Consider the following 27,865-nt stretch of genomic DNA (forward strand, 5'->3'; position numbering starts at 1 on the left):
AACCCCCCCAAAATGTCAGGTTGTGCAACTGTCCGCACAAATGAACAGACTAAAATACTAATTTAAATGGTGTTTTAAATGAAATTCTATGGCATCATTTTAACCTTTCATATAAACAAATTTTATACGTTTCAGTAGATTTATAGCTGATAATTGAAAACCTTTTGTCTAGCAATTTGTATGTCAGGGGGGCACAACTGCAAACATGGCTCTCTTATTATGGTAATTGCAGTGTGCATGATAATGCATTGTCCAGAGGAGCCATAATGATCCTTGTAGATCTCTATCAAATACTGATAAAAACTGCTTTCAAGTATGGGTAGGTTGGTACACTTTCAGGTGAATTTAAACACTTAGAAATGTTCACAGCTGAAACTTGTTCAAATACATTGTTCATGACACAAAAATTTACATTACATCAGTTTTGAAAAGATTTAAAAAAACATTTATTTGTTTATTTGTCAATGACCTATATATATATATATATATATATACACACTTTTGCACTGAATTAGCACAATGGGATTTATAAATGTCTAATAAACTGCACGTCAAGCATGTTGTCTGGCATTTCCTCTATGTTGTTCTTGTACTGTCAGACACAGAAAATATGCTCAAGTCAGGAGCAATCTAAATAGAACTAAACATTTTGTGCTGATACTTAGGTGTATCTGCACTTTTTCCACAAAGACCAACACTGGGAAGTTTAATGTTTATTAAAAATAAGGAGCAAGTAAAGTCTTGCAAAATCCAAGGAGCTGAGACTGATGAGGGTACAGCGTCAGTGCAGGTGTCTTCAGGATCCACCGAATCCTCTTTGTGCTTCTTGTGTTGAAAGAGATAAAGGAAACAAAAACGGGATAAATTATATATAGGAGTTAGTATATAATACAGTTATGGTATTTATAATACCCCATTTAGCCTAGTGTGATTTGATCTAGAACACGGCTTGCTGCCGTTTTAAGCAAGTTTTTTAATCTTACTTATAAACTTCCATCTCCCTTTCCCATCAATACAAATCAGCTGAGCTAAATCATAATATAGACAGGTAATAGTCAACAGAAACACAATGAATAAAAAACGCCAACCATACGTTTTTCCTTACTCAAATATGAAATCTAAAGTAAGGATTTTTCCCGTTATTGCACATTTATGGAATGAAACCGATATTCTCATTTTATCAATTACAACTATCACACTCCCCAATGTCCCCATTGTTTTATTATATTTAACCTCTGTTTAGAAGTATTTCCCTCTTATTACACAACAAAGGATAAACATGCATTAATAGAACGGGTTTAAACATTAATATGCTGTTCGTGGTTTGTTATGCGGTATTAACTTTATCCAATTACCTTTATTTTACCTGATAACGTCCCCTAAAACTACTAATTTAGAGAGCAATAATCAACTAGCATGCTTTAATACAGTTAAAGTTACAAGTTAATTTGATTCAGATGTACTGATAATATACAATCTTATTCTTTAAACGTCTTACCTTTTAAAAGTGCATCACAAACCGTCTGTTCTGCTGTAACTCTACCGCGCTGCTGCTACTTCCGGGAACTATTGAGAGGCTCCGCGAGCCGCCATTGCTGTAAAAAAACGTTCCATTGGAGTCAATGGAGTTGTCGCAACTCTCACTCTATATGGCTCTGGGTATATCCATAAGAGAAAACTTTACATTTCACAAACTATTATTTTGTAAAGTGTCGAATGAGTCTGTTCGCCATTTGACAATAACAATAAATGTACTAAAATGAGTATGATGGAAACGAATATATTTTCATAGATATTATATATATATATATATATATATATATATATATATATTAAACGTATATCACAATAATGTATCTTTAATCATTCAAATATCTCCAGTACAAAGCATTTAAATAATACAAATTCAGATTTAATTGAAAATAATTATGAAGTTTAATAAATCATTTGAAAATTAAATATTGATATTAACCCATTGCAAATTTATATTTTTATCCAAAAAAATAATACAACTTTATAGTTTTAATACAACTATACAGTATGTATACGTTTTTATTACATTTACAAAATATATTTACAAAATAATACAATCAGATCACAAGAAAGTCAAGTGTCATTTAAAATGAGAATAATATGTTTCAAAGAGAAATCCGTTTTAATGCAGCCTGCAATGATTTCTTGAGGAAGGTTTCATTGAAAGACAGGCAACTGGAAAGTGTATGGTGGCATGAAGGATTCACCTGAAACGAAAAAAGAAAAACCTTATTAATTAGCAGTTTTACACTAGCTTTAAAAAAAAATCATTTTAACATGTAGATATTTAGTGTTGTGATGTTTATTAGTTAATATCATATGCCTCAGTAATTTGTGTATGGAGAATAATTAGGTTTCTTAGTATTAATGATGCCGAGGAGGACCATAAAATTATACTTAAAAATATTGTGGTTGAAGGCTATGGTCAGGTGTTTTTCAAAAATTTATTTATTTATTCCATATATTACAGTTATACTCACATGTGACTGATATTTGGTCAAGACACTCAGCAACATCTTGGCAAACTTCATAGATTTGCTAAAATGTGGAGACTGTCTGCAAAGCTGGTCGGTGAAGAGAGAGAAATCCTCTTCACTCAGATCAAGCTGTGAGCATTACAACAGAAACCATTAAGATAGGACTAAACCATCCTTTAAGATTCAAAAGAGATTTCTGAAGTACCTTTGAATCCAGCAATGCATGGATGACTAATAACACACCCTCATCCCAGGACACTCCAAGTATTGTCCTAAGATTTGAATGCAAATTTCTATGGTTAGTAAAACTCTGTCAACCTGTTAAGTTACTCAAACATGGTATATTCCAGCAATTTCTTTCTGACAGTTAAATCGTAAGATTCAGACTGACCGAAATACAAGAAGTCTGTGATGTGGCTCAAGGCAGTCCTCTACCAGTCTACAGAGTAACTCTGCCTGGGCGCTTCCTAAAGAAAACATACAATTAGTGTTAAATGAAAAAGGTCTGAAACAAACAAAATGCATGCTAACTTTGATATGCAGATTAAAAAAAAATACAAAATCATACCAGTTTGTCCCTTCCGTAAAATTGGGTCTATCAGCGCCTGGCAGGTCGGTCTGGGGTAACGAGTGCAAAGAGACGTTACGACTGTTACCAAACAACGAGAGGCAGCTTCTGCAAGGGACACAATCTGAGACAGAGAAATACATAAATATAAGTGCGACTGAGCTTTTATTCTGGCAATTATCAAATATTAAAGTATCAATATGAAAAAAAAGTATTTAAATCATAACACCTACAAATTATATTATTATTATATTTCTGTGCAAACCATAAAAGGAAACAAACAACCAAAGTTTTGGGGGTAAGATTTTTTAATGTATTGCAAAGTAATAATTTTATTCATAATTGTTTTTGTTTTTTACCAATGCTGTACGCATGCACGCACACACGTGGAACGGTACATGTATTCGTATTGAACCGAAACGGTACGGGCGTCACGGTTCGGTGCACGAATTTGCACGCAGAATACACGGTACAAATAAAAAAAAGCTCTTAAATAGCGATAAATTTCGCTCTATTCGCTTTTGGTGTGACTGTGAACGCAGCAATGAACAGGCTGCGATCAAGATTGCAATGCAGGAGTGTGTGTGTGTGTGTGTGTCTGTGTGCGCGAGAGAGAGAGGCGCGATCGAACAGTGTGTGTGTGTGTGTGTGTGTGCGAGAGAGAGAGAGGCGCGATCGAACAGTGTGTGTGTGTGTGTGTGTGCGCGCGCGTGCGAGAGAGAGAGAGGCGCGGGCGCGAATCGCGCGATGAACAGTGTGTGTGTGTGTGTGTGTGTGTGCACGCGCGCGCGCGCGCGAGAGAGAGAGGCGCGGGCGCGAATCGCGCGATGAACAGTGTGTGTGTGTGTGTGTGTGTGTGTGTGCGCGCGCGTGCGAGAGAGAGAGGCGCGGGCGCGAATCGCGCGATGAACAGTGTGTGTGTGTGTGTGTGTGTGTGAGAGAGGCACGGGCGATCGAACAGTGGAAACGTAAAAACATACTCCGTCATTTTTTTCATACAGGACATCATTAAAACTGCAAATTGTTTACTTATATTTGTGTACACTCGCAATAAAACACAACATTGTGCTTTTGTCACACTCTAAACTCTTGTCAAACTGTAACCTACAACTGTTAACAAAAGTTTTTATGGTAGTATTATTTTATACGGAAATCAATTATTTATAATTCAGATGAGAATAAAGTTAGTTAATTAAAATGAAGGAAAACAAATATCTTGATCTGAAATAGCAAATTAATTTTAAATTCATTCAGGTACAATTACCAAACATATCTCAAGATCTTTTCGTCTTTTTAATAATTTAATTAATAAACTAATTATATAAAACTACTGTCAGTGCACTACAAATAAACTGGTTCTATGCCTTTATTAATAAAACTTATTTTAAAAAATACAAGGCGTAAGACATTTATAAAAATGCCTTCTGCATTTTTGCTTTGCTTTTCACTCCATTGTACCGAAATCGTACCGAACCGTGATGTCTGAACCGAGGTATGAACCGAACCGTGACTTCTGTGTACCGTTCCACCCCTAGGCTATAGTATATCTATTTTGTGATATCACAAAAATATTTACGTGTATATATTACTCACCTGTTGATGTTCTGAGTCTCAAAATTATGATTAAAATCATTGTAAGATCGTTTACCTATGGCAAATGAAGGTACTGACCTTGTCGAGCAGCAGGTGTGTGATCACAGCAGAAGCAGTGCTGTGACTGAGGTCTGGAGAAAGCTCCAACAGGCAGCTACAGAACTGAGGTAAACTCTGTTCAGATGCTTCAGACAAACACAGCAGTGAACACAATAACTCCACCTGTGATCAGATACAACTCATTTATACTGATGCATTTATGGAGTAACTAATCCAAAAAGCATTTCATTTTCAACTGAAACACCACAAACCTCATTGGAGTCACATTCATGAAATACTTTCAGAGCGGACAGAGAGCTCTCATCCCACTGTGAAGAAAAAAATTGAAATTATATAAATGGGATGAATTATAGCAGTTACATTTGCAAAAAACAAACATTTCTTACCACTGACTCTGGATCCAGTAATTCTTTAATCACAGGAATGGCAGCCTAAAAATGGAATGCAAAATGTTAGAAATTCGTCCATTAATTCTGACACAAAAACATGAAACCATCTTTTTTTTTTTCATGCATGAGCAGATTATGGTAACACTTCACAATAAGGATTCATGTGTTAACATTACTTACTAAAAATGAACAGCATTTATCTACAGCATTTATTAAAATTAGTTCATATTTATTTTTCAACATTTACTAAAACGTTTTAAGGTTATATGTAGTATCTGTTAACTTTAGTTAATGCACTTTGAACTAACATGAACATTTTTAATAAATAACACTAACAAAAGTTAATAAATGCTGTAACAACATATTGCTCATTGTTAGTTCATGTTAGTTGATGGATTAACTCAGATGGAGACCTTATTGTAAAGCGTTACCGAGATTTTAATAATGTACTTTAAATTAAATATCAGTTTAACTGCACTTCAATTTACCTTCATGTTGTCTGGCAGGTTTTTTGAAGACCCCAACAGATCAGAATGAGCCTGTGATACAGAGGCAGCACTCTGGTTCTGCTGTGTTGTTCTCATTTTATGTTTCTCCTCTTCAGTCAACCTCTCTTCTTTACTTGGAGAGAAATCCACCTTTACCCTTTTACTCTGATGATTTTCCTGGGCATTTCCATCATGATCCATGTTGTCACTTTTCCTTTTTTTCACAGACACGTCGGTCTCTTTACCCTCTGTTTTAAGCCCCTCAAAACAAGAGGCCCATCTTCCCTTCGCATTAGCATTCCTGAATCTCGCACAGAGACTCTCTAGTGTCTCTGTACAGTTTGAGGTGAGGAGGGTCCCTTCCCTAGTGCCCTCAATATCTCTTTGCAGCTGCTTGATTAAAGCACAAGCCCACTGATTTTCCCTGTCATCCCGAGTCAGACAGTGAAGCAGATGGAGAACACTGTCTTTAGGAAGTCCGGGGTGAATCAGATGCAGAAAGCAAAGCAGATTTCGCTGAAAGCCTTCAGAAAACAAGCACACCAAAGGTCTCCTGTAAAACAAACGAAAAACAAAACAAAAAACGATTGTATAATCAACTCTTTTGTTGACAAGTGCAAATGTATGAATATTTATGTGTGCACATTTTTTTTTATAAGTGAACATTTTGATAGGCATTTATTTACAGAAAGTGGAAAACCACGTTATTTTCTGATCTTAACATTTATAACAGCAAAACAGTCGAGCCGACAGTTTACTCTACGTTACTTACAGAACGAGTGCGTCCGCGCGCACAGACGCTTCCTGCTGGCACAAAGTCTCTAAAAACGGAGTAAGGGTGAAATCTGGATCACATCTGCGCTGTTTATTGAAAACTGTCTGCGCATTATTCGCCCCGGTAACTCCTAAATGCAGAGCGTGAACCAACAACCGGGACCGTCCGTCAAAACGCCGCATTAGAGCTTTCAGATCCATCACTGGACTTAATCACACGTCACCGACGAAGCTTGCTACTATCATTTTTAAAACTAAAGTCGTAGCGGTCCCAGATACAGCAGAAACATATGGTACAAACTAGTTTTAAACAATGGTGGATCATAACACTGCTGAAAGCTCATGCAGCCACTAATGTGTAAAATGTTTCGAATGAGTTCTTTGTGGCTCTAAACAAGCACTTATTGTACACTGGCGACACCTGTAGGTTTGGAGGTGAATTACAATAAAGCAAGGACTTCAATTCTCAATGAAAGCAAAACTGATACCATTTGTCAAGGTGCACAATCTTAACCGTTTAAAAATGGAGTTGTTAGAATACAGGTTAAAACCAGTCTAATGTGTCCTCCCACCTTCGTTGCTACATGACTGGCAGCACACAAAAAAAAAGGAGAGGATCAAGTGAGGCAAACAGTGGAACAATTTTTTATTTTCACTTTTCTTTGAATGAATACAAACATGTACTAAAAGTCATAAAATATGACATCAAGACTTGGTATAACCTGTTAACACTGCTGAAGAGAACAGTACATCAGAAGCCTGCTGACAGGTTGCACACTTAGTGTTTGGAAGAATACTGGCAATAATATAAACTAGGAAGTACACAAAATATTAAAATCTGATTTCATACAAAAGGTATCAAACAAAGAGGGTGCGGAAATCCGGAAGCAGCACAGATGAAGTATTAGATCAACAAGTGAAAAAGCTAGCTGAAATAAGTGACCATGCGTTCAATTTTAACTTTTTTCCTCAACTTTTTTGCCATAGTCCCTTCCCCAACTAAACCTGAAGATACAGACTCAATGTGAGATCTGAGCATTCAAACCTTTTCACCAACCTCCTTAAACTAAAGGCAAAAGACTTTCACACTCATACAGAAACACACATACTAAGTCTACACGGCTAAACAATTAGCCAAACATGTAGGGGTAGCTAAAGTGAAACCAACCCTAAAAAGGGACAATTACGTTTCAGTGCAGAAGATAAGTAGAGCTCACTCAAGGCTGAGCCAACATATACATGACTCTAGAAGGTCCTTAGTCATCAAGAAAATCCAGAAAGTCATCATCATCTTCATCCAACAGAGTTAGGGCAAAAATGTAGCTCCAAATTTGGAGGCCATCAATCCCCAAATCCTCCAACATATCAGCTGTGTCCTAAAAACAGAATAAAATGACTAACTGATGTTCAATATAGCACGGCAAGACAGCATAGCAGACATTTTTCCATAAATTAAAAAGACAGTTACCCTGGGTGTCGAGCGCCTGCGACGGTGGATGTGATTAGGCGGCATGTCATGACTGTAGATGCACTCCGTTTTAAAGGGGCAGCATCCGTGACGCATGAAGAAAGTGCACTTTAATTTGCTAGAGATGAACAGAATTCCAGAATCAATGTAAAGGGCCAAATAAACCATTACAGAAGACTTGACAGCATGAATGTGAACCATTCGAACCTGCTTCTTTCTTTGAAAGAGGCTATCAACGATGCCTTTTCCTCCTCATCACAGACCCAGTGCTTGCTGGGAACGTAAAAGGAGGATTTCACTCTGCATTGTGGGCAGCCCCTGTTATTTATATAAAACATTTAGTTAATCTACATATACAAGAAAAAGGGAGAATGGGAGTGAGACTAAACTAACTTGATGACATCCTCCTGGAAGTCCTTCGTTTTTCTCCAGGTAACGATGCAGCTGATGCAGAAAGCATGATTGCAGTTGGGTAGGATGCCATAACGCCGTTCCTGAGCGGTGGTCTTCTCAGAAATCTTGTCCATGCAGATGCCACAAGCCACATCCCCTGAATGTCGCTGCTCCATTGAAACTGCAGCACCACCCTGATCTGGTCTCTCTGGCAAAGTTGAACTGGTCACCTATAATCCAATAACACTTCATTAAACCCAGCCTAATGAAACCCAAAAAGCATTGTCTACGAGCTCCAGGAAATGCATCGGCTTGGTGACCTGTGTTTTAGCTTTAGATATGATTACTTTTTGGACTTCAGCAGGTGCTGCACCAGGAACAAAGGCAGCTGAGCTGTTATGTGAAGAAATGGAGTGTGTAGCACTAGCACCGTTTTGTTGCAGCGGTCTCGATGCACCTGAAGAGGACAACATAATTAAAACCATACAAGGAAAATGTGATGTGCAATTTCAAAGAAACACCTGGATAAACAGTAATACCCTGCCAGTGAGGTACATCCTCCACAGCCCCGAACTCTTCCTCCTCAGCAATTCCTGTGGTCAAGCGTTCAAAATTCTGCTGCAGCACACTCATACTTGTGACCAGGGGCTCAGAACCCCTCCGATTCAGGCTGTAGGCTCCTTGAGGAGGAAGAAAGGGCTCAGATCCCCGGCGATAAGGCAGAGAACGGCCTGCGAGCGCAGAGGGGAAAACGGCAGGAGCTGAACCACGTCTGTTGCTCCCTGAAGAGCCCTCACCCCCTTGCGGAACATGGAGATACCTGCAATTTGAAGGATGAAACTTGTATCCTGCTGTTCTTATATACAGTATATGAAAAAAGGCCAGCTGGCTGCTTACCTGCATCGATCACCAAACCAGCAGCCACCTTTCTGGAAGTACCTACAATGAACCTGGAATGACGGTACTGTAGGAAACTCGTGGAGATAGTAACAGCTCGGACCATAGCGACAAGATCCATTGATGAACTGCCTGCAAAACACAACATTTGTTGACAACTGCAGCACACATGTTTCACAAATTCTCGAAAAGCAGCAGCATTTAATTAAAAAAGCAAAAGGGGAAACAATGGAGTCGTTTTGAGCCCTCGATCGTTCGTGTTGTTATTGACTACGGCACTAAACGTAAACTCAACTGTTGGTCTTTACACGTTCAGTAACGTTAACTTAAATCTTACAACGGTCTCTTTCCTTCTACGTGTCAGTACAAAAGTATATTTGTAATAGTTTGTAACAGAACTACTCTTTCTACTAGAAGTTAAATCGCTCGCTGCCTTAACCGGATGTAAACATCAGCGCCGAGAAACGTTAAAGCAGGAAAAGTCACTCTTTCAAACAGATGATCGGAGCTAAAAACGAACTTTTCATCCAGTCTAAACCACAAAACTACCTGCAAACTTCTCTTTCGACATTTGAGCTGTTTTTTCTCAAATGTCTATAAGGTATGCGATACCGATCCATTTTTAAAGCCTACAAAAACTGATTTATTCAGTTGTCGGAGCGAGTAAACGGATAGAAGAGTTGGCGAGAGTGAAGCGCAGGAGACCCACGTCACGCAGAACGCGCGCTGGCCAACCAGGGACGTCCGTGTCTTTTCTATAGAAAAAAAGAAAAAGAAAAAACCCCGACTTCGCCAGCTGACATTTAAACAAATGAGGCTTGATCTCAGAATTCATTCAAATTTAAATTAACAATTAGTATTGCATTTTTTTTTCTTGATATATTTTTATTATAATTGTTTGCATGGAGGTACTGTAGCAAACCATACCACAGATCTGCACACTAGTGCAAATACTTGGGGCTGATGAATATACCCACCTACAAACTGCACTGTTGTTTCCTGAGCCCTTGGATGATTGTGCGTCGCTTTCCATCTTGCGCCTGTCCCTCTTTGTCTGATGAATAGCTAATGACATACACACTTTTATAATTGTTGGGCGGGGCCTTCCCATTTGGACGTGTGATGGACAGGGACGCATCTCAAACGTGATGCTTTAGTGATGGTCCGAATCAATTCCATTTAAACAGCAAGGGTTCAGAAAGTCAATTGAGCGACATCACGCACGAGATACTTTTTCCTATTAACTTTTATTATGGATATAATTCAAATTTTATATAGCTTATACATAATTCTATATATCTCAGCTCTGGTAAGTCGGTTCTCAGTTCAATATCACTCGAGTACCGCAAGGACCGATTCAGTCCGAATCATTCAGAGTGATACCACTATTCAGTAGTTCAAACCCGTTTATGAAGTGGTTGAATCGATTAATAAAAAAAAACGATTCGTTACGATGCCTTGCAGTAGGCCTATGTACGTAAAGAAAGTAAATTGTAAAATATAAGATTGTACCGAATAAAATGGGACATTTGGTCTCTAATTAAAGGATTATTCATTGACACCAATTGTTTCTCATTAAATGTTTAATAATCCATAAATTAAAGGTTAAACTAACATTAATTAGTGAAATATTGGTATATCTAAAGCTTTTCATAAATCACAAGTAACTTAGTGATGTCAGGAATTGTTTTACTTTGATCCAAAATAATATTACACAAACAATAACACTTGTGCATTATGTCTGATCTTGTTAATAAAGCAAAACATTTCTGAGACAGATCAGATCAGACCAGAAAGATAGAAAGATATTGGCCGATGTCTGATGTGAAACTGGGTGACAAAATGTATTTTAAGAATAAGAAGGGGGGAAAAAAATGTTTCATATTTTTGTGCTCTAGTTTCACAGTAACATGTTTCTACACGACCATATATCTCTGACATCAAGTTCCATCTCGAATAAACAGATCAGAAAAGCAAATTTCAGCCATAAGATACAATTTCAGATATTTCTGAGATACGGATGTGAAACGGCAGATGTGTTGCACATCATATTACTGCCAATTAATGTTAATTTAACATTAAAACTGCTTTTTTAACGTGTACACTGAACTTCCAAATTATTCAGCATTGTTTGTGAAAGGACCTGTTCTAAACTCACAAGCGTCCAACTTACTTCAATAAAGTATACAACACAAGTTTTCCTCAAACTGACTCAATAAAACCATTCATTTGCAATGTACATATAACTATCATGACATGATCATTAACTAATTAATGCTGATTTAGAGAATAAATTTAAGTTTATGAGTAGTATAAACCAATTTGACCATAATGTTCTAGACCTTAATGTAACCACAGCCTGCTTGTTTGTTTTCAATCACACAATATATAATCATAAAACATTTTCAATCAATATGGAAGACCTAATTTAATACAACTGTGTATCAAGGAGAAATTAAAGATAATTGAAGTCGTGTCTCAATTCGGTAAATAAGACCTAATGAAATACGACCGTTACTGGACAGTATGCAAAAATATAAGTACCATCAAGGTACCAGTGCTTAAAGGGATCAGCACTTAATAATTTTATATATATACACATGTATATGATGAACAAAGTGAAAAAACATTTCCTTCCATACAACCGAAATGATCACACTGTTGTAGGTTTATACCAAAGAATTAAAGTAAATTATTAAACATAGATTTGTCTTCAGTTTCAATACCAATATATATTTGTAGCAGCTGACGCTGAAAACAACATCCTCAACAAAGTAACATAATTCCAAAATAATATACCTGACTGCTGTACAGTTGTGTGGAGTACCTTTTACTTTAGTAAAAGCGCCAAATCAAACAGAATCAGGTGGGCAAGGACAATCACAAAAATAAAAGCCATACAAAGTTAAACGCATACAGTAAGTGGCATTTCAAGGGCTTGATTGCGCTCTGATCTCCCTTAAAGAAACATACTAGATAATATTACTTAAATGTACTTGCAAACCAAACCCATAATGGAAAAGACAACTTCTAAAGGTGTTAGCCTCATTAAGCACATGAAGAATGACATGAAGCCAGTAGTAGTAGTAAACAATGACTAGATGTTCTGCGTCCTGTATAGGCCTATAAGAACAGATTTGAGTTTAAATAAAAAACACTCCACAAAATCAGAGAAAATGTCAGTATTCAAAGTCAATATTTGTAAAAGTCCTTTACAAAAAATTCATTTAAAAAAACCCAATGGCACCTCAGCGCCATAAAGGTGTGTGCACTCTCTCCGTTCAGGAGGGAAGTTGAAGAGCAATCTGTAGTCAGGTCCTTGAGTCTGTGAGCTCAGTACATGTCTTTATAGATCTCCTGTAAAAGCGGGTGAAGGGACGTCTCAGATTCAGTCTTTTTGATCATCTGAACCAGCTGGGCGTTCTCTGTGACCAGCTGTCTGAGGTCGGCCATCTTCTGGAGCAGTTTGGGGAAGAGATGAGAAGAGTCAGGGTGGTGCACCTGAAGATGTTGGTCCAGAGCTTGCAGGACACGATCCTGAATCTGTTCTACCTGCTTCACGTTCATCAGCCCAGGACGATCTAGAGCAAAGAAAGACCCTTTTTAGCTATTTTCTCCTTTAGCTATTTTTCCCTGTTATGATAAACAAGCTTTTAATCTCTTTGTTGTGTTTTCATTTCACTGACATTAGCCCATAACAAATTCAGATGTGGATGTAAATTGTATAAATAACAACAAAGGACATAAGAAAACATGCTGATCAATCAAACAGCATGGCCTTACCTCCGCACAGTATGATGGCTGCCACAAACAGAGCCAGGTCACTGTCATCCAGCTCCAGGGCATTGAATTTCACCGCAAACTCAAACTTGGGCTCCATGATCTCACTGAAAGGTTTGCGTAGACTACGCAGGAACTCTCTCGTCACGAAGCCCTTCCCATTGGCCACCAGCAGCCCGTCTTTGTTCATGAGAGATGGGAGCATCGCAAATATGGACTCATGGACTCCATATTTTAACAGTGTTACCTGAAAGAGTACCAGAGTTAACCAACCAGTATCAATGTTACCTGAAAAGGTGTGAGATGAATTTAGTGGAAGAGTATGCATTAATACTTAAAAGGTACAATATGTAACTTTTTTTGTTTAAAATAACCAAAATTTAAATGAGTCAATACTTCAAAATCCTTCTTCTGTGTATTTGTCTTACCCTGATTCACTATGGTAAGCCTATTATAAGTCAGTGTTTTTTTTTAGTGGCGGCTCGTCACAATATCAACATTGACCTCCACAAATAGATTTCAGTGCTTCCCATTCATTAACTAGACTGTGGCGGCCCAAAACATATTTAAACTTCTAATAATAACATAAAATGTCTTTAACGTTGTGTTTTGCGTCATTGCTGTCAAACAAACTAAAATTGAAACCGCATTAAGGCTTAGTGTCCTCATCAAATTGCAAAAGATAAAAAAAAATTGTTATTATAGCTGTTAAAAGTTGAATATGGATTTTTTTTTTTCATACACAAACGCATCACTTCACTTCAGAAGGCCTTTATTTACCCCCTGGAGCCGTATGGATTACTTTTATGATGGATGGGTGCAGTTTTTTGGGCTTCAAAATCTCACCCCCCATTTGCTCCCATTATAAAGCTTAGAAGAGCCAGGATATTTCTTAAATATATCTCCAATTGTGTTCGTCTGAAAAAAGATCCTTGGATGGCTTGAGGGTGTATAATTTTCATTTTTGAGTAAACTATCCCTTTAATTCATGTATGACATATTATCAGCAACTAATAAATATCCAATATATAATGTTTATATTTATTCATTTAGCTGGATTTTTTTAATAATTACATTTAACTACAAACGAGGGGAAACAAGTAATTGCTTCTAAGGAGCCACAAACATCACTAGTCACTACTCAAAACTAATAAACATTAAAGGGGACCTATTAAGTCTCAGGTGTCCCCAGAATGTGAGCTCAAAATACCCCACAGATCATTTATTATACCATGTTGTAAATGCCCATTTTTGAAGCAAAACACACTGTTTTCATGCATGTATCTTTAAATGCAACTAAGCTTGCTGCTCCCCGGCCCCTATCCAGAACAGTGCTGAGCCTTTACAGCGCGTGCCTCAGATATTAAATAAAAGATCTGTTTGGTTTTGATTATCATCTCTATCGGATCACGCTCATGTGAGACTGCAGTTCTTCGTCATCATGAAATGTATTATTTGTATGCGTTTTAAAGCTCTATCAGTTTAAACTTCTGATATATGGTTTTCTGAGCGCACACACCCAGAAAGCTGGCTGTCAGCGCGGGCAGCTCGGGCAGCTATTTCGGACTAACAAGACCAGGCTCCTATCTAAATGAATGGGCAGAGAGTCAGAACTGCACTTTCACTGGTCACTGGGACATAAAAACTGCATGTATAGAAACAGCAGTAAAATATGATAAAAATCACTGAAAAAGTTTGATGACTTTGCCCCAAAATAAGGTTTAAAAGGCCTTTTTCCCCACAGGTTATACTTTTACTACGCATGCGCAAGGGTTCTCTCCCTCGGTCGTGCGCGCGCTACACAGTTTGAAGCACAGTATGTGCGAGCTCTTGCTCGCTCGCTCTAGATTCCGGGAGATTTGAAATAATTTGCGGGCATCAGGGAGCCGCTATCAATCTGCGGGAGACTTCTGATGTCTGATATTTACACAACTCACACATACACTGCATATCAAATCTGCCGCCTTTTCAAACAGTAACGTATTTTGCGCTGTCGCAAACCTCAACTGTGCGCATGCGTCAGTGGAACCAGACGATAGGCTTAAATGTTTCCCGGCTTGACTGTTAAAAGCAGACGATTGGCTTTCCAGCGGGAGGGGCGGGACATGTGCATACAACCGCCATCTTTGGCGTTACGGGTTTTCCCTATATAGTTGTATTAAGGATTGATGAAGTGGCATGTCTCTATATAAATAGTCTCTGGTATTAAACAAAGTTTTCTTTCACTCTTATAGCACTTAAACACACAAGGTTATGTCAAAAACAAACACAGTTAGCTATGTCTGTGAACGTAAACTGCAGGGAAAGAAAATCGCATGTGTCTCATAGATTTGTGTATTAAAGTGACAGCAGCGTAATATACAGTACCTACCGCTATATATGCTGTTAATATGAATCAAACAACAAAAGAAAAACTGAAAATCCCTCACTCCTCTTGATTAAAAAACTTCAGAAGCTTTAATAAGAATATTTAAATAAGAACGGAGTGGAAGGATTTTTACAATAGGGTGGATGTGTACACAATGCAGACATAATTATCTTCAAATAAAAGTGAGTATTGCATAATAGGTCCTCTTTAAACAAAAGATTTAACCAATTATAAGTTAAATAGGTAACATGGATGGTTCTCACCTGATCATTTAGGAAGAGATCCACAAAGCCAGGGATGTTTTTGGCAAACTCTGTTAGCTCTCGCACAGTTTCCACTGTGGTGCACTGGCAGCGGTAGAAGACATGGACCCCAATCTCTTTGTTGGGTGGTGCTCCGTTAAGCTGATTCCAGACCAGCCCGTTTTCTGCCTGCCACAGTGAGTCCATATCATGGATCACAAAAGGCTGGAGATGAAATGAGAACACAATTAAAAAGAACTAAAATGCCTTTTGTGTAAAATACAAAACAAACAACAATAACATCTACGGTAAATAAATATTGGCCAGAATTTTAATATCAGGGCATCATTGCTAAAATAAACTGAGAATGTTGGTGGCATCTTACTAAAAGCTGAGTGCATACCGCTGTGCAGCTCGTCTTGCCCGTGAGGATGCTTCGTGCTTTCTTCTTGGTCATGTTGAGGTTTTTCAGGTAGGCTGTGTTGACGTGCTTAGCCAGTGTTTTGAGGTCAGCCCCACTAGAGCTTTTCAGGTTCTCCCCGGCGAGGAGCCCTGCCACTAGCTTCTTCTTCTCTGCCTCTGGCATACGTCCGTACCTGATTGCTGAGACAAAGAAACAAAAACAAGCTCAGCATATATTCAATAAGCAATTTATGTACACCAAAAATGTAACTGCTGAGCATGACTATTAATAAGCAGTTTGTACTTTTTAAGTGAATGTAAAATGAGCAGTAAAATTCCTAATGCTTTAAAGCATGTAGGCTTCTCACCATCGTGGGACATGCCCAATGCCAGGCATTTCTGGAAGCGACAGTACTGGCATTTGTTCCGGCTCTTTTTCAGGACTTTACAGGCACGCTCACAGCGCTCATACTCCAGCTTCATACGAATGGTGCGTCTGAAAAACCCCTAAAAAAAAAAAAAGATGACTCACTGAAAAACAGCAAGGCACACATGTGCTTGTATTGCTGAATTATTTCACTATGGAAATGCAACTGAGCATTAGGAAGCCCAGTGACTTAAGGTAAGGAAACAGAGTGGTTTTATTAAAGGGGTCATATAATGGCACATGCACTTTTTCAAGTTGACTGTACTGAAATGTGTGTTGGCAGTGCCATACACACATTGATAAACACATTGATGAACACACACACATCATATAATGATAAAAATCCATCCAGTGTTTTTTATCTCCTTATATGTTTTCCCGTCTCAAATCGAGCCATTCGACCGTGTGACGTCACACAGTCGGACGCCCCTCCAACGATTGTTGATTGACAGCAGCGTTTCAACACAGACCCGCCCTGAGCGAGCTGTCATCATTGATGATACGCTAGAGCAGAATGGTGTCTAAGCGATTGTGGTGTTCTGTTCTTGGGTGTAATAACGAACAGAGTCATTTTGATGTTCCTAAATCCGAAACGCTGAAGACGCAGTGGCTGAGTTTTGTTTTCGAAGGGAATATTCCCCACGAGCAACGTCAATGCTTTCATGTTTGCGCGATTCGCGAATCTTTTCTCACCAGACTGCTTTATAAACGAGGGTCAGTATAAGCTGGTTTTGCTAAGAAGCTGCTCCTGAAAATATAATCGGTACCAACTATTCGTGTCCCTGCTGCACCTCCAGAACAAGTGAGTGTAAAGTTTTATTAACCTTTATATTAATCTTTGCAAATCGCTTCCACGCTTCACGATGAATGCGGCTAAGGTTTACACTCAGGGTACATTACGGCATGTTTTCTATGTACGGCGTTCTCAATATAATTCATAATCCCACATTTATAATGAACAACGCGGTTCATTGGTTATTGTGTTATTACAAACTGTGTACGTATACATCAGTAAACACAAAGTGTTCGTATCTCACTACTCTACCCTGCCAGTACATACAAAGATAGATCAAAGTGACATTACGTTAACCACCCATTCAGAAACGTCCTGTTCGAGCCTTAATTGTGGAACTTCTTTGCGGCCGTCATCTTGTTCCGGGTCCGACTCCGGTTCAAACTGATACGATTGCACAGATGTGTCCTCAGAGACTCCCGCTGCCATTCTTTCTCCAAAATATACCCTCAACCGTTGTCAAGGCAACACTCCACGTGCGTTGTGTCAAAACGGCCCACAGAACAGAACGTAGCTCATTAGGGGCGGCAGTGGCTCAGTGGTTCATGTAGGTTGACAACAAACCGGAAGGTTGGTGGTTCAATCCCTAGTTCCACCTGACCAAGTGTCGAGGTGTCCATGAGCAAGACACCTAATGACACCTGGATGGAGCCTTGCATGGCTGACACCGCCGTCGGTGTATGAATGAATGAGTGAGTGAATGGGTGAATGTGAGGCAAAATGTAAAGCGCGTTGGTGGGCATTGGGTCTGTGAAAGTGCTATATAAATGCAGTCCATTTATCATTATCATTTAAAGACACATGCACTTAAACGACGTGCTGAAAACAGAGCTGTTTTTGACGAGGTAAAATGAGTGTTTTCTTACAATACTAATGAGAATTTTTACAAACTTTTAATTTAGACCCTAAAGAATCAAATTAACTTGTATGAAAATGGCACTATACATGACCCCTTTAAAGATGCTGAAAAAGATTTTAGACTTCAATTAGATGGCTCGTCCCTTCAAACACACACCCTGCCTCCCTCCAAGTTATGTCAGTGAAATCACATCATGCAGACTGGATTTCTGAATGATTAAAAAAATTGTATTGGCTGTTTACAGAGCCTTGGGCTGTCACAGAGACAGGTGTTATTTCTCAGGATATCTATTTCAGTGATATATGTCAGGTAGTAGGCCTATTGCTTACGGTACCTTTAGTGTTGGTTTATACTAGATGATGGTCTATTTTAGGCCATAAATGCTCCCACGGTTTGGGAAAAAGCTTGACTGCAGTAGTTGCAAAATTTCAGGAAAATTACCTTGCAGCCTTCACAAGCATGAACTCCATAATGAAATCCTGAGGCTTTATCTCCACATATGCGGCACTCAACGTTCAGCCCCAAACTACTGGGGTCATCTCGACCCAGCCGTAACTGGTCTGACAACGAGAGAGAGGGTGCCTGTAATGGATCTATAAAAGTGAGAGAGAAACAGAGAGAAACTACTTAAAGCATCTCTTATGAGAGCATTACAAAAGTATATGTTTTATAAAAAAAAAAAAAAAAATGTAAACTATAAAACATGAACTATTCATTATTGTATAATCTGCCATAAATCAGTCAAATTGTCTATTGAAATGCAAGAAAGAAAGAAAATTCTATACCATATTTTATACATCACAAATCCCGATAATTTGGCATTTTATAGATAAAACAATACATTTGCAATTTTTGAAGTACTTCTATTGATTTTAATCTCCTACTAATTTCTCTTTGTTGAGTTTCGATCAAGGATGAAAGCAAGTTAAAAATCTAAGTCATAAAAATATATTGTGTATAATGTAAAAGCATTAAAAATATATATATTTAAAGGTATTGTAGGTAGGATTTTTATAAAAAAAAACTCTTTTCCAAATTTGTTTAAACTTTCTGTATATATCAATGCATAATTAAAATGTAAGTACTCTGAAAAAGAAAGTATAAAAATCGAGTGTCTGTAGACCTCTCACGACTGTTTTAAAGACAGCTCATTATTTCCATTCACTCCACCCCCTCCCTTCTGGGCTCCTTCCAAAGCCACGCCCCCAAAACACAACTCCGACCGCTGAGCTGAAGACGCATTATTTACCTGAGACGAGCGGAGAGGAAGGAGCGCAGTGCATGTAGTGACATCATGTCAGAATCACATGTAATAAAAAAATCTAACTTTAACATTATGAAAAACAAATAAGATGTATTTTTGTACTCACTATCAAGCTAGCATATTGATATTGGTAAAGTTTAAAATATATATTTATTGATTCGCTAACGAGCTAGTTATCTATAAGGCAAAGCTAAAAACAGTTTGCATGATACACATTTTTCCATTGCCATCATTTACACTGTGATGAAGATGAATTTCGTGTAAGATTCATAACATATATGGTGTTCTGCATTTAAGAGTTTCCATCATGAAAGCATTGTTGACTCTGATGAGGACTATCTGATTATCACTCTCCAGAGACAAGTACCGCATCGTCAGCTCGAGGACAGATAAATCGTTGTTTATCCAAAGACTTTTTGTTCATTACCTTTTCTAGTAACCTTACGGTCTTCCTTTTTTTGGCTGGTTTGCCTTCGCGAACTGCATATGTGAATTTTGATTGGTCTTTCTCTGCCATTGTTTTGCTATTCCTAGGTTCCGTGCCTCTTGAATTCCTCAAATCAAACGGGTACGCGCAAGTGGGCAGGTCCTGTGTGGCAAAAGGGTGGTTGCCATGGTTGCGAGAGAGTGACAGTCGCCTAAGCAAATCCTTTGTTTCGTCCCGGATGGAAATAATGAGCTGTGTTTAGTGCAGATTAAACGGTCTAGAGTCACTCGATTTTTATACTCTTTTTATCAGAGTACTTACATTTTAATTATGCATTGATATATATAGAAAGTTTAAACAAATGTGGAAAAACGTTTTTTTTATAAAATTCCTACCTACAATACCTTTAAATATACAATTAATACATGTGTAAGAGCCATTATAGTTCCACTGTTGGACACTGGGTGGAGTTTAATAGGTATAATAGTAGCCAGAGATTAAAGGCTGATTTATACTTCTGTGTCTGACCTACGCCGGAGCCTCTACGCTGTAGGCAAAGCGTTGGTTTTCATTCATACTTCTGCGTGAATCCTACAACACCTCTAAGTGACAAGAAGGTCATTGTCACTACAACATGAATTTACAGTCATGGTCAGAATTATCGGCATCCTTGGTAAATATGAGCAAAGATGGCTATGGAAATAAATCTGCATTGTTTATCCTTTGATTTTACATTTAAAACAATTCACAAAAAAACGAACCTTTCGTTGTAGTAAAACGATTGAAATTGAAGAAAATAAAACCAAAGAACGAAGGTCTGATGCACAGCTTCACAAAACAAAGACAGTAGCAGTAAAAAAAAAAAATGTTAAAGCATTGAAAATTCCCATTTCCACCATCAGGGCAATAATTAAGAAGTTCCAATCAACTTAAGATATTACAAATCTGCCAGGAAGAGGACGCGTGTCTATATTATTGTCTTAATGCACGATAGTTCGAGTGGCCAAAGATTCTCCAAGGATCACAGCTGGAGAATTGCAGAGAATACTTAAGTCTTGGGGTCAGAAAGCCTCAAAAAAATATCTAACAGCACCTACATACCCACAAGTTGTTTTGGAGGGTTTCCAGAAAAATCCTCTGCTCTCATCCAAAAACAAACTCCAGCATATTCAGTTGTCAGACACTACTGGAATTTCAAACAGGACTGTGTTCTATGGTCAGATGAAACTATAAAAAAGAGCTATTTGCAGCAAACCCACAAGATGGGTTTTTACCTGTTACAGAAGTGTCACTATTCTGTTGAGGACTCTCCTGCGGCGTTCCGTTTCCATTCTGTAGATTCGCGCCCCATGATCCCTTGCTGCTGGGCGAGACCGCTAATCCTGTGGCATCTGACGTCTCGCTGCCTTCAACCTCCTCACCCGAAGCTGAGCCCGGCTCCTGTAGGTCTGACATCTCTCCACAGTCCGAGGATGCAGACTGACCCTCCTGGACTGCCTTCCATATCGTTTCTTCAAGAATCGGGACAGACTTCAAATCTGTCCGTGGAGACGACTGGCCCTTCGTGACTCCATCTACTGGGCCATCACATTTCATTTCTGAGGTAGGTTGCTCAACCTGTTCCATGGTTCTCCCGTCTGGCTGCTAAATCTCATAACCATCCATCAAGTGACATTGCCTCTGCAAAGACAGAAGACAGGAAAAGGGAGGTCAATTATTGCCACAGTGCCTCAATACAACAACACCGTATCAGAATAAGACCATCACAGTTGGAGAAGTGACCTAGAGTGTAGTGCACATGCTCCAGAGACTGTGCAGGTGACCTGAGTTTGACCTGAGATCCAATACTGCTAGTGTCATTTCCTGACTCCACCCAACACCCATCACCTCTCTGCTGACTCAAAAATAAAATTAAAGACAAAAATGAATGACAGCATCAATATCAAGCACAGCAAGGCTTTGTTCACACTGGAAGAGAAACCCAATTTATTTCTTAAAATCTGATTGCAGGGTCTGATATTTCAAAACATAAACTGCAAAAGTAGGGTTCTGGAAGTACAAATCTCATTAATTTTCACCGCAGAGACATTGATTTTTAACAATAAACTAAACAAACAAACATACATGAGATCCACCAATCAGAAGCTGATGTCATATGGTGACACACTACCGTTCCAAAGTTTGGGGTCAGTCTACACACAAATTTTAAGCAGAAATATAAAATATTAACATTTATAATAAGAAGAAATGTTCTAAGCACCAAATCAGAATATTAGAATGATTTCCAAAGGATCATGTGACACTGAAGACTGAAAATTCAGATTTGCCATTACAGGAATAAATCACATTTGAAATTTTTAAATTGCAATACAATTTCACAACATTGCTGTTTATAATGTGTTTTGGATCAAATACGCAACCATGGTGAGAGACACATTCAATAAAAATAAATTATTTTAAAAACCTTACTGAGCCCAGAACTTTTGAATTGTAGCTTATATGACTATAACTACAGTATTTGCAGTGCTTTAATGAGTAGTTCACACCCTCATAAAAGACTTGTAATTACCTTTAATTTAATTTAATTATTTTTGCTTCAAATCTAAGTTTTAATTTGTTATCTCATTGTTGGTTGGTTTGGTTCATGGCATTGAGCTTTTTTAAATGCATATGGAAACAAATTCATGGGAAAATGCATAACCAAGGCCACTGAAAAAGTGGGCGGTTACTGTTGCTGTTACTGTTTTAGGGCTGGCTCAAACCTTTTCAGGAAAAGTTCATCCATAAACATAGAAAAAAAGAAAGCAGCTTTTGTCTTAACTACCTGGCCTTTCATTCATTCACCCATTCCGATTACATGACCTTTATCTTTTTGAAGCAGTCGGACGCAGTCGCAAACTGTGCAGTCAGCAATTACAGGTCTGTGGTATATTTAGTCTACATAGAGTGAGAGGTGATAAATCCATATGAGACTCTGCTAGGTTGTTTACTTAAAAAGATAAGATAACCTTGCAAAGAAAGCTCCTGTGGGAAGATGTTATGACAAATATAAAAAGAGCTCGCAAAAAAATTGTGGTTGTTCAAAACTTGTATAATCAAGTGACCGAATGAGAATGGCGTATCAATGGAGAAAGACCTATTTGCATGAGCAAACAGAATAAAAAAAATCAGTCAATATACAAAGGTCAAGATAAACTGTGTTGCTTCTGATTGACAGTGTACTCTACTTAGCAAGTAATAAAATGTCTTAAAAGGCATAGTACACCTAAAAATGAAAGCCCTGTCATCATTTACTCACCCTCATCTCCTTCCAAACCTTCTGGGGAACGCACACACACACACACACACAAAATGGAGTTCAAACAACATTGAACCCCATTGACTTTCATTGTATGGACAAAAGAAACTCCCCACAGAAGAAAGTCAGTCATACAGGTTTGGAATGACATGAGGGACAAAACTATTCGACTTCGGGTGAATGAGGTCACGTCCATGTCTAGCACTCAGCAAGGCAGACAATGATAACAGAAGTGAGGGTCATACGGAGGATGGAAACCACTACCAAACAGACTGTAATCCGTGGATTCTGACAAGAGGATTACGCAGTAGCCACATCGATGTGACTAGTCCGAAACAAAGACAAAGCAATTTAATAAGATCTCAGTTGTTATTGAACGACACTGGGTGACTTGGGAAAAAAAGGCACCACCATATACGAGCAGGCTTTATGTTAACTTCTAAAGATGCACAGTAAATGAAGCAATCAGAAATGCTTTGAGCCAGTGTTCAGACTTGTCAGCAACCTGTCGTTCTGGTTTTCAGCTTATCTGCATTTTACCAAGGTTGCAAACAAGTGGCGACCCACACAGAGGAACTAAATGAGTCAGTGTGCAGAGGTTATGACAGACACACATACCAGCCTCTGGATCTCTCAACTGCTTTGCTTTTAAGGGAAGACACTACAAGCAAAACCAAATTGTTATTTTTTCCATGCACTGCTCGATTTTGAGATGTTGGACTATTTTGCTTCCATAACATCCCTTCTTTTAGACAAGTGGAAAGAAAATATTTCAAATACAAATTTAAGAGTTTATTTTATCACACTTTATCAATTTGCATCTGTAGATTTCAATTCACTGAGCCAGTAGTCTCCACTTCAGTGGCACTGTCTTACATACAAACCTTCAGTTTTATTCCCATCTATATTCTGAAGGTTTTTTATCATTCGCCTGATTTATACATCACTTTATTCCTAAAAACATGGTGAAAATGTTTTTTTTTTTTTTTCTTACTACTGACAGTATTTCTGATTGTATGTCTGGTAAAAAGAGTTAAATTCCCCTATGTAAAAAACATTATTATTCTAACAAAATTAAACGCATTTTGAAGCTTAATCCAATGTTCAGACTTCTGTTGTGAAAATGTATGGAAATGATTGCATAGACAAAATTAAGAAAACGTACAATACAAAACAATTGTCTTGTACTGTGATTAATCAACTGAAGATGTATGGTGATATCTATTAGTTAAAATTGTACTCTATTTACCTATGAAGTCTTGCCTTAAGAATAAAAGGACGGTAAAAAAAAAACTCAAGGCACCACAAAATGCATTATGACAAGATATACTTGTACAAAACAACTGCTGACCATGACCAGACAGTAGATATTTACCTATTTTGTAAAAACTTTAACTTTGTAATCAGAGTGAAAGTATGCAGTCCGTGTTCTGTGTAAGGTCACACTTCATACTTCTACAAAAAGCCTTTCAAATAGAAAAAACACGAAATTTTCACTTATTCTAAGCAGTATAATAAACATTTAGCAATGCAACAAGCTTCCTCAAAACTTCTTTTAATCTCTTAAAAGTGATGGTGTCAGTTTGATCCAGAAATCCGTACTGCAAGCAATTGCTAATTTTCCTATGATAGTATGTAACTTAGTTAGCTTTAATTTGCCAGTCACCATTTTTTAAAAATATTTGCAAACAAAAACGTTTTAGTAAAAAAAACCCCAAAAAACAACCTTTTTCTATGTAGCATGTGCTGACTAATGCATTCCTGGGCTTACTGTATGTTAATAGTTAGCGGTTTAAATCTAAGTTAAGTTAATATGAACAACGCTTGGCCGAGGCAGCAAAGCTTACATGTAACGTTATAATACACGTGTAAAAATTCAAAATAATCAAGATACAGTTAATTACATGAAACCCACTCCTGATTAACCTTAACAAATGTGTGTTGACACATACAAAATAGCCAAGCATCTAACGTTAGCCAGATACAGCCTGACAGACACACCAAATCTGCCTTAGTCAGAATCATGACTTCAAAACGGTGACATCCACTAGCTAACAGACTACAACATACATTTATTCTGATATGGACACATATACTTTGCTAGTAACGTTAATCAGATAAAGAACACACGAGACTTTATTTAAGAAAAACTGCGAGTTTTGGCTAACTAAGTTAGCTGGTTTGGTTTACCTTGGTGTTTACGGGCCAGGTTCGAAGTTTCCCAACAGTCGATCAAATATAAATATCCTCTTCTTACGTGAAGTTAAGTTGTTTTGAGACTCAAATGAGCCCATAGTCCGTCGGTTTACATCAGTTTTGTCATCACTGTGTCCCCGTGTCTCTTATTCCACACATGCTAGTCTGAGGTTAGCACTAGCTAGCTTAACGCTAACATGTTTTTGTTTAGTTTTTTTTATTTTGTTGTACACGCTTTCAAATTTCTCCTGGTCAAACAATTACGATTAATAGGGTTAAGATTAAAATAACAGGCGTTTCGTTTCATATTTCTGTTATATCCATTCTTCTAAAATCAAATCAGAATACAGATACAGCTATGACCATCGCGCTGTTATCCCTACACTTTTGCTCAATCTGGTCTAGTAACTCCATTCACTTTGATTACTCGGTTGTCAGGGATGACAGAAATAAATGACCTAGAAAAGATGCGTGTATATAATATGCCTGCAGGGGTCGCTCCTCGGCCCAAAGTACTAAGTAGTCCATGAGGTCACTCACTATAAGGAGCAAATCAAATAATCGACCTCTTTTGACCACTGACATTTAGTACAACCTTATTCAAAATGTAATTTATATAAACTAAATACGCGTAGAAAAATCCACCTCTATAAACGATTTTTCAGCTTGAGTGCAACCACAGAGGGAGTGCAACACATTTTCCTTTGACATATGACCTAATCACGTGATATGTGTTTGTCCAATGACAGCTCGATTCTAAGAGGTTTAGTCAGGGGACTTTGGTTTCAGAATATGTTTTCCTTTCTAGGTATTACAGTCTATGGGTATTACAGGGGTTTGTGTGGTTGACAGCTACGAAAAAGCATGGCGTGAATGTTACGTAATACAAGGTGGCTAGATTCAGCCAGTAGGAGATAGATGAATATTAATAACGCTCTATGAATCATAAATGTTATTTCCTGCGACTGCGAGGGTTGAAATGGTGCTCTCAACTACTGGAAAATCCATTTGTAATAAAAGTTGTTAAATGTTAATGAAGATTAATTAAATTTAGCCAGTATTTTATGAGTAATGAGTCAACAAGTAAGTTCAATTCAATATTAATACTATCGTAATTGAATGACTTTTGTGAGTTCCAAAGTGCTCCTGTAGATGGGGCCATTAGACAGGAGTTGATCAAACAGATGGTTTGAGATGGTTTGGTATTATCGTGCATCAAGAAGAGTTAGCTGAATGTCCATGTTCGTTCTAAGCATACATGTATGTCATACATACATAGGCTACATACACACACCCACACACACATATATATATATATATATATCCAGAAGTAGCCTATACACTCACCTAAAGGATTATTAGGAAAACCATACTAATGTTTGACCCCCTTTCGCCTTCTGAACTGCCTTAATTCTACGTGGCATTGATTCAACAAGGTGCTGAAAGCATTCTTTAGAAATGTTGGCCCATATTGATAGGATAGCATCTTGCAGTTGATGGAGATTTGTGGGATGCACATCCAGGGCACGAAGCTCCCGTTCCACCACATCCCAAAGATGCTCTATTGGGTTGAGGTCTGGTGACTGTGGGGGCCATTTTAGTACAGTGAACTCATTGTCATGTTCTAGAAATCAATTTGAAATGATTCGAGCTTTGTGACATGGTGCATTATCCTGCTGGAAGTAGCCATCAGAGGATGGGTACATGGTGGCCATAAAGGGATGGACATGGTCAGAAACAATGCTCAGGTAGCCCATGGCATTTAAACGATGCCCAATTGGCACTAAGGGGCCTAAAGTGTGCCAAGAAAACATCCCCCACACCATTACACCACCACCAGCCTGCACAGTGGTAACAAGGCATGATGGATCCATGTTCTCATTCTGTTTACGCCAAATTCTGACTCTACCATCTGAATGTCTCAACAGAAATCGAGACTCATCAGACCAGGCAACATTTTTCCAGTCTTCAACTGTCCAATTTTGGTGAGCTCTTGCAAATTGTAGCCTGTTTTTCCTATTTGTAGTGGAGATGAGTGGTACCCAGTGGGGTCTTCTGCTGTTGTAGCCCATCCGCCTCAAGGTTGTGCGTTTTGTGGCTTCACAAATGCTTTGCTGCATACCTCGGTTGTAACGAGTGGTTATTTCAGTCAAAGTTGCTCTTCTATCAGCTTGAATCAGTCGGCCCATTCTCCTCTGACCTCTAGCATCAACAAGGCATTTTCGCCCACAGGACTGCCGCATACTGGATGTTTTTCCCTTTTCACACCATTCTTTGTAAACCCTAGAAATGATTGTGCGTGAAAATCCCAGTAACTGAGCAGATTGTGAAATACTCAGACCGGCCCGTCTGGCACCAACAACCATGCCACGCTCAAAATTGCTTAAATCACCTTTCTTTCCCATTCTGACATTCAGTTTGGAGTTCAGGAGATTGTCTTGACCAGGACCACACCCCTAAATGCATTGAAGCAACTGCCATGTGGTTGATTAGATAATTGCATTAATGAGAAATTGAACAGGTGTTCCTAATAATCCTTTAGGTGAGTGTATATCCAGTATATATATCCAGTATATATACAGGTCCTTCTTAAAAAATTAGCATATTGTTTAAAGTTAAAAGCCTCAGGAATCTTTTGCAGGTGTTTAGAGTTAATTAGTTGATTCAGA

General features: G+C 38.2%; 3 protein-coding genes across 6 annotated transcripts; all 3 read right to left on the minus strand.

Annotated features, from left to right (window-relative positions):
• Window positions 1–1,995: 1,995 nt before the first annotated feature.
• On the minus strand, window positions 1,996–6,696 carry fance (FA complementation group E). The gene is made up of 10 exons (XM_056261132.1): window positions 6,381–6,696; window positions 5,609–6,161; window positions 5,118–5,162; window positions 4,983–5,039; window positions 4,750–4,893; window positions 3,079–3,202; window positions 2,902–2,977; window positions 2,716–2,782; window positions 2,514–2,639; window positions 1,996–2,240 (listed from the first exon to the last, which is right to left on the minus strand). The coding sequence occupies exons 1-10, from the start codon at window positions 6,581–6,583 to the stop codon at window positions 2,139–2,141; spliced, it is 1,497 nt and encodes a 498-aa protein (XP_056117107.1). The 5' UTR covers window positions 6,584–6,696; the 3' UTR covers window positions 1,996–2,138.
• Window positions 6,697–7,004: 308 nt separating this feature from the next.
• On the minus strand, window positions 7,005–10,219 carry mkrn4 (makorin, ring finger protein, 4). Of its 2 annotated transcripts, none has more exons than XM_056261028.1 (8): window positions 10,118–10,219; window positions 9,141–9,272; window positions 8,783–9,063; window positions 8,591–8,700; window positions 8,244–8,473; window positions 8,058–8,168; window positions 7,851–7,968; window positions 7,005–7,758 (listed from the first exon to the last, which is right to left on the minus strand). In XM_056261028.1, the coding sequence occupies exons 1-8, from the start codon at window positions 10,213–10,215 to the stop codon at window positions 7,639–7,641; spliced, it is 1,200 nt and encodes a 399-aa protein (XP_056117003.1). In that variant the 5' UTR covers window positions 10,216–10,219; the 3' UTR covers window positions 7,005–7,638. The 2 variants fall into 2 exon arrangements, with proteins under 2 accessions (XP_056117003.1, XP_056117004.1); XM_056261029.1 differs by lacking the exon at window positions 10,118–10,219 and adding an exon at window positions 9,690–9,862.
• A 706-nt stretch (window positions 10,220–10,925) lies between these two features.
• ppardb (peroxisome proliferator-activated receptor delta b) lies at window positions 10,926–25,593 on the minus strand. Of its 3 annotated transcripts, none has more exons than XM_056261032.1 (9): window positions 25,191–25,593; window positions 21,485–21,596; window positions 20,977–21,382; window positions 18,453–18,604; window positions 16,301–16,439; window positions 15,934–16,133; window positions 15,552–15,755; window positions 12,924–13,167; window positions 10,926–12,721 (listed from the first exon to the last, which is right to left on the minus strand). In XM_056261032.1, the coding sequence occupies exons 3-9, from the start codon at window positions 21,326–21,328 to the stop codon at window positions 12,474–12,476; spliced, it is 1,539 nt and encodes a 512-aa protein (XP_056117007.1). In that variant the 5' UTR covers window positions 21,329–21,382; window positions 21,485–21,596; window positions 25,191–25,593; the 3' UTR covers window positions 10,926–12,473. The 3 variants fall into 3 exon arrangements, with proteins under 3 accessions (XP_056117007.1, XP_056117006.1, XP_056117005.1); XM_056261031.1 differs by having other exon boundaries at window positions 21,485–21,600; XM_056261030.1 differs by lacking the exon at window positions 21,485–21,596.
• Between the last annotated feature and the right edge of the window lie 2,272 nt (window positions 25,594–27,865).

The sequence above is a fragment of the Rhinichthys klamathensis genome, unplaced genomic scaffold (assembly GCF_029890125.1).
Source record: "Rhinichthys klamathensis goyatoka isolate OS25496 unplaced genomic scaffold, OSU_Roscu_1.1 h1tg000180l_1, whole genome shotgun sequence".
In the NCBI taxonomy this organism is placed as follows: domain Eukaryota; kingdom Metazoa; phylum Chordata; class Actinopteri; order Cypriniformes; family Leuciscidae; genus Rhinichthys; species Rhinichthys klamathensis.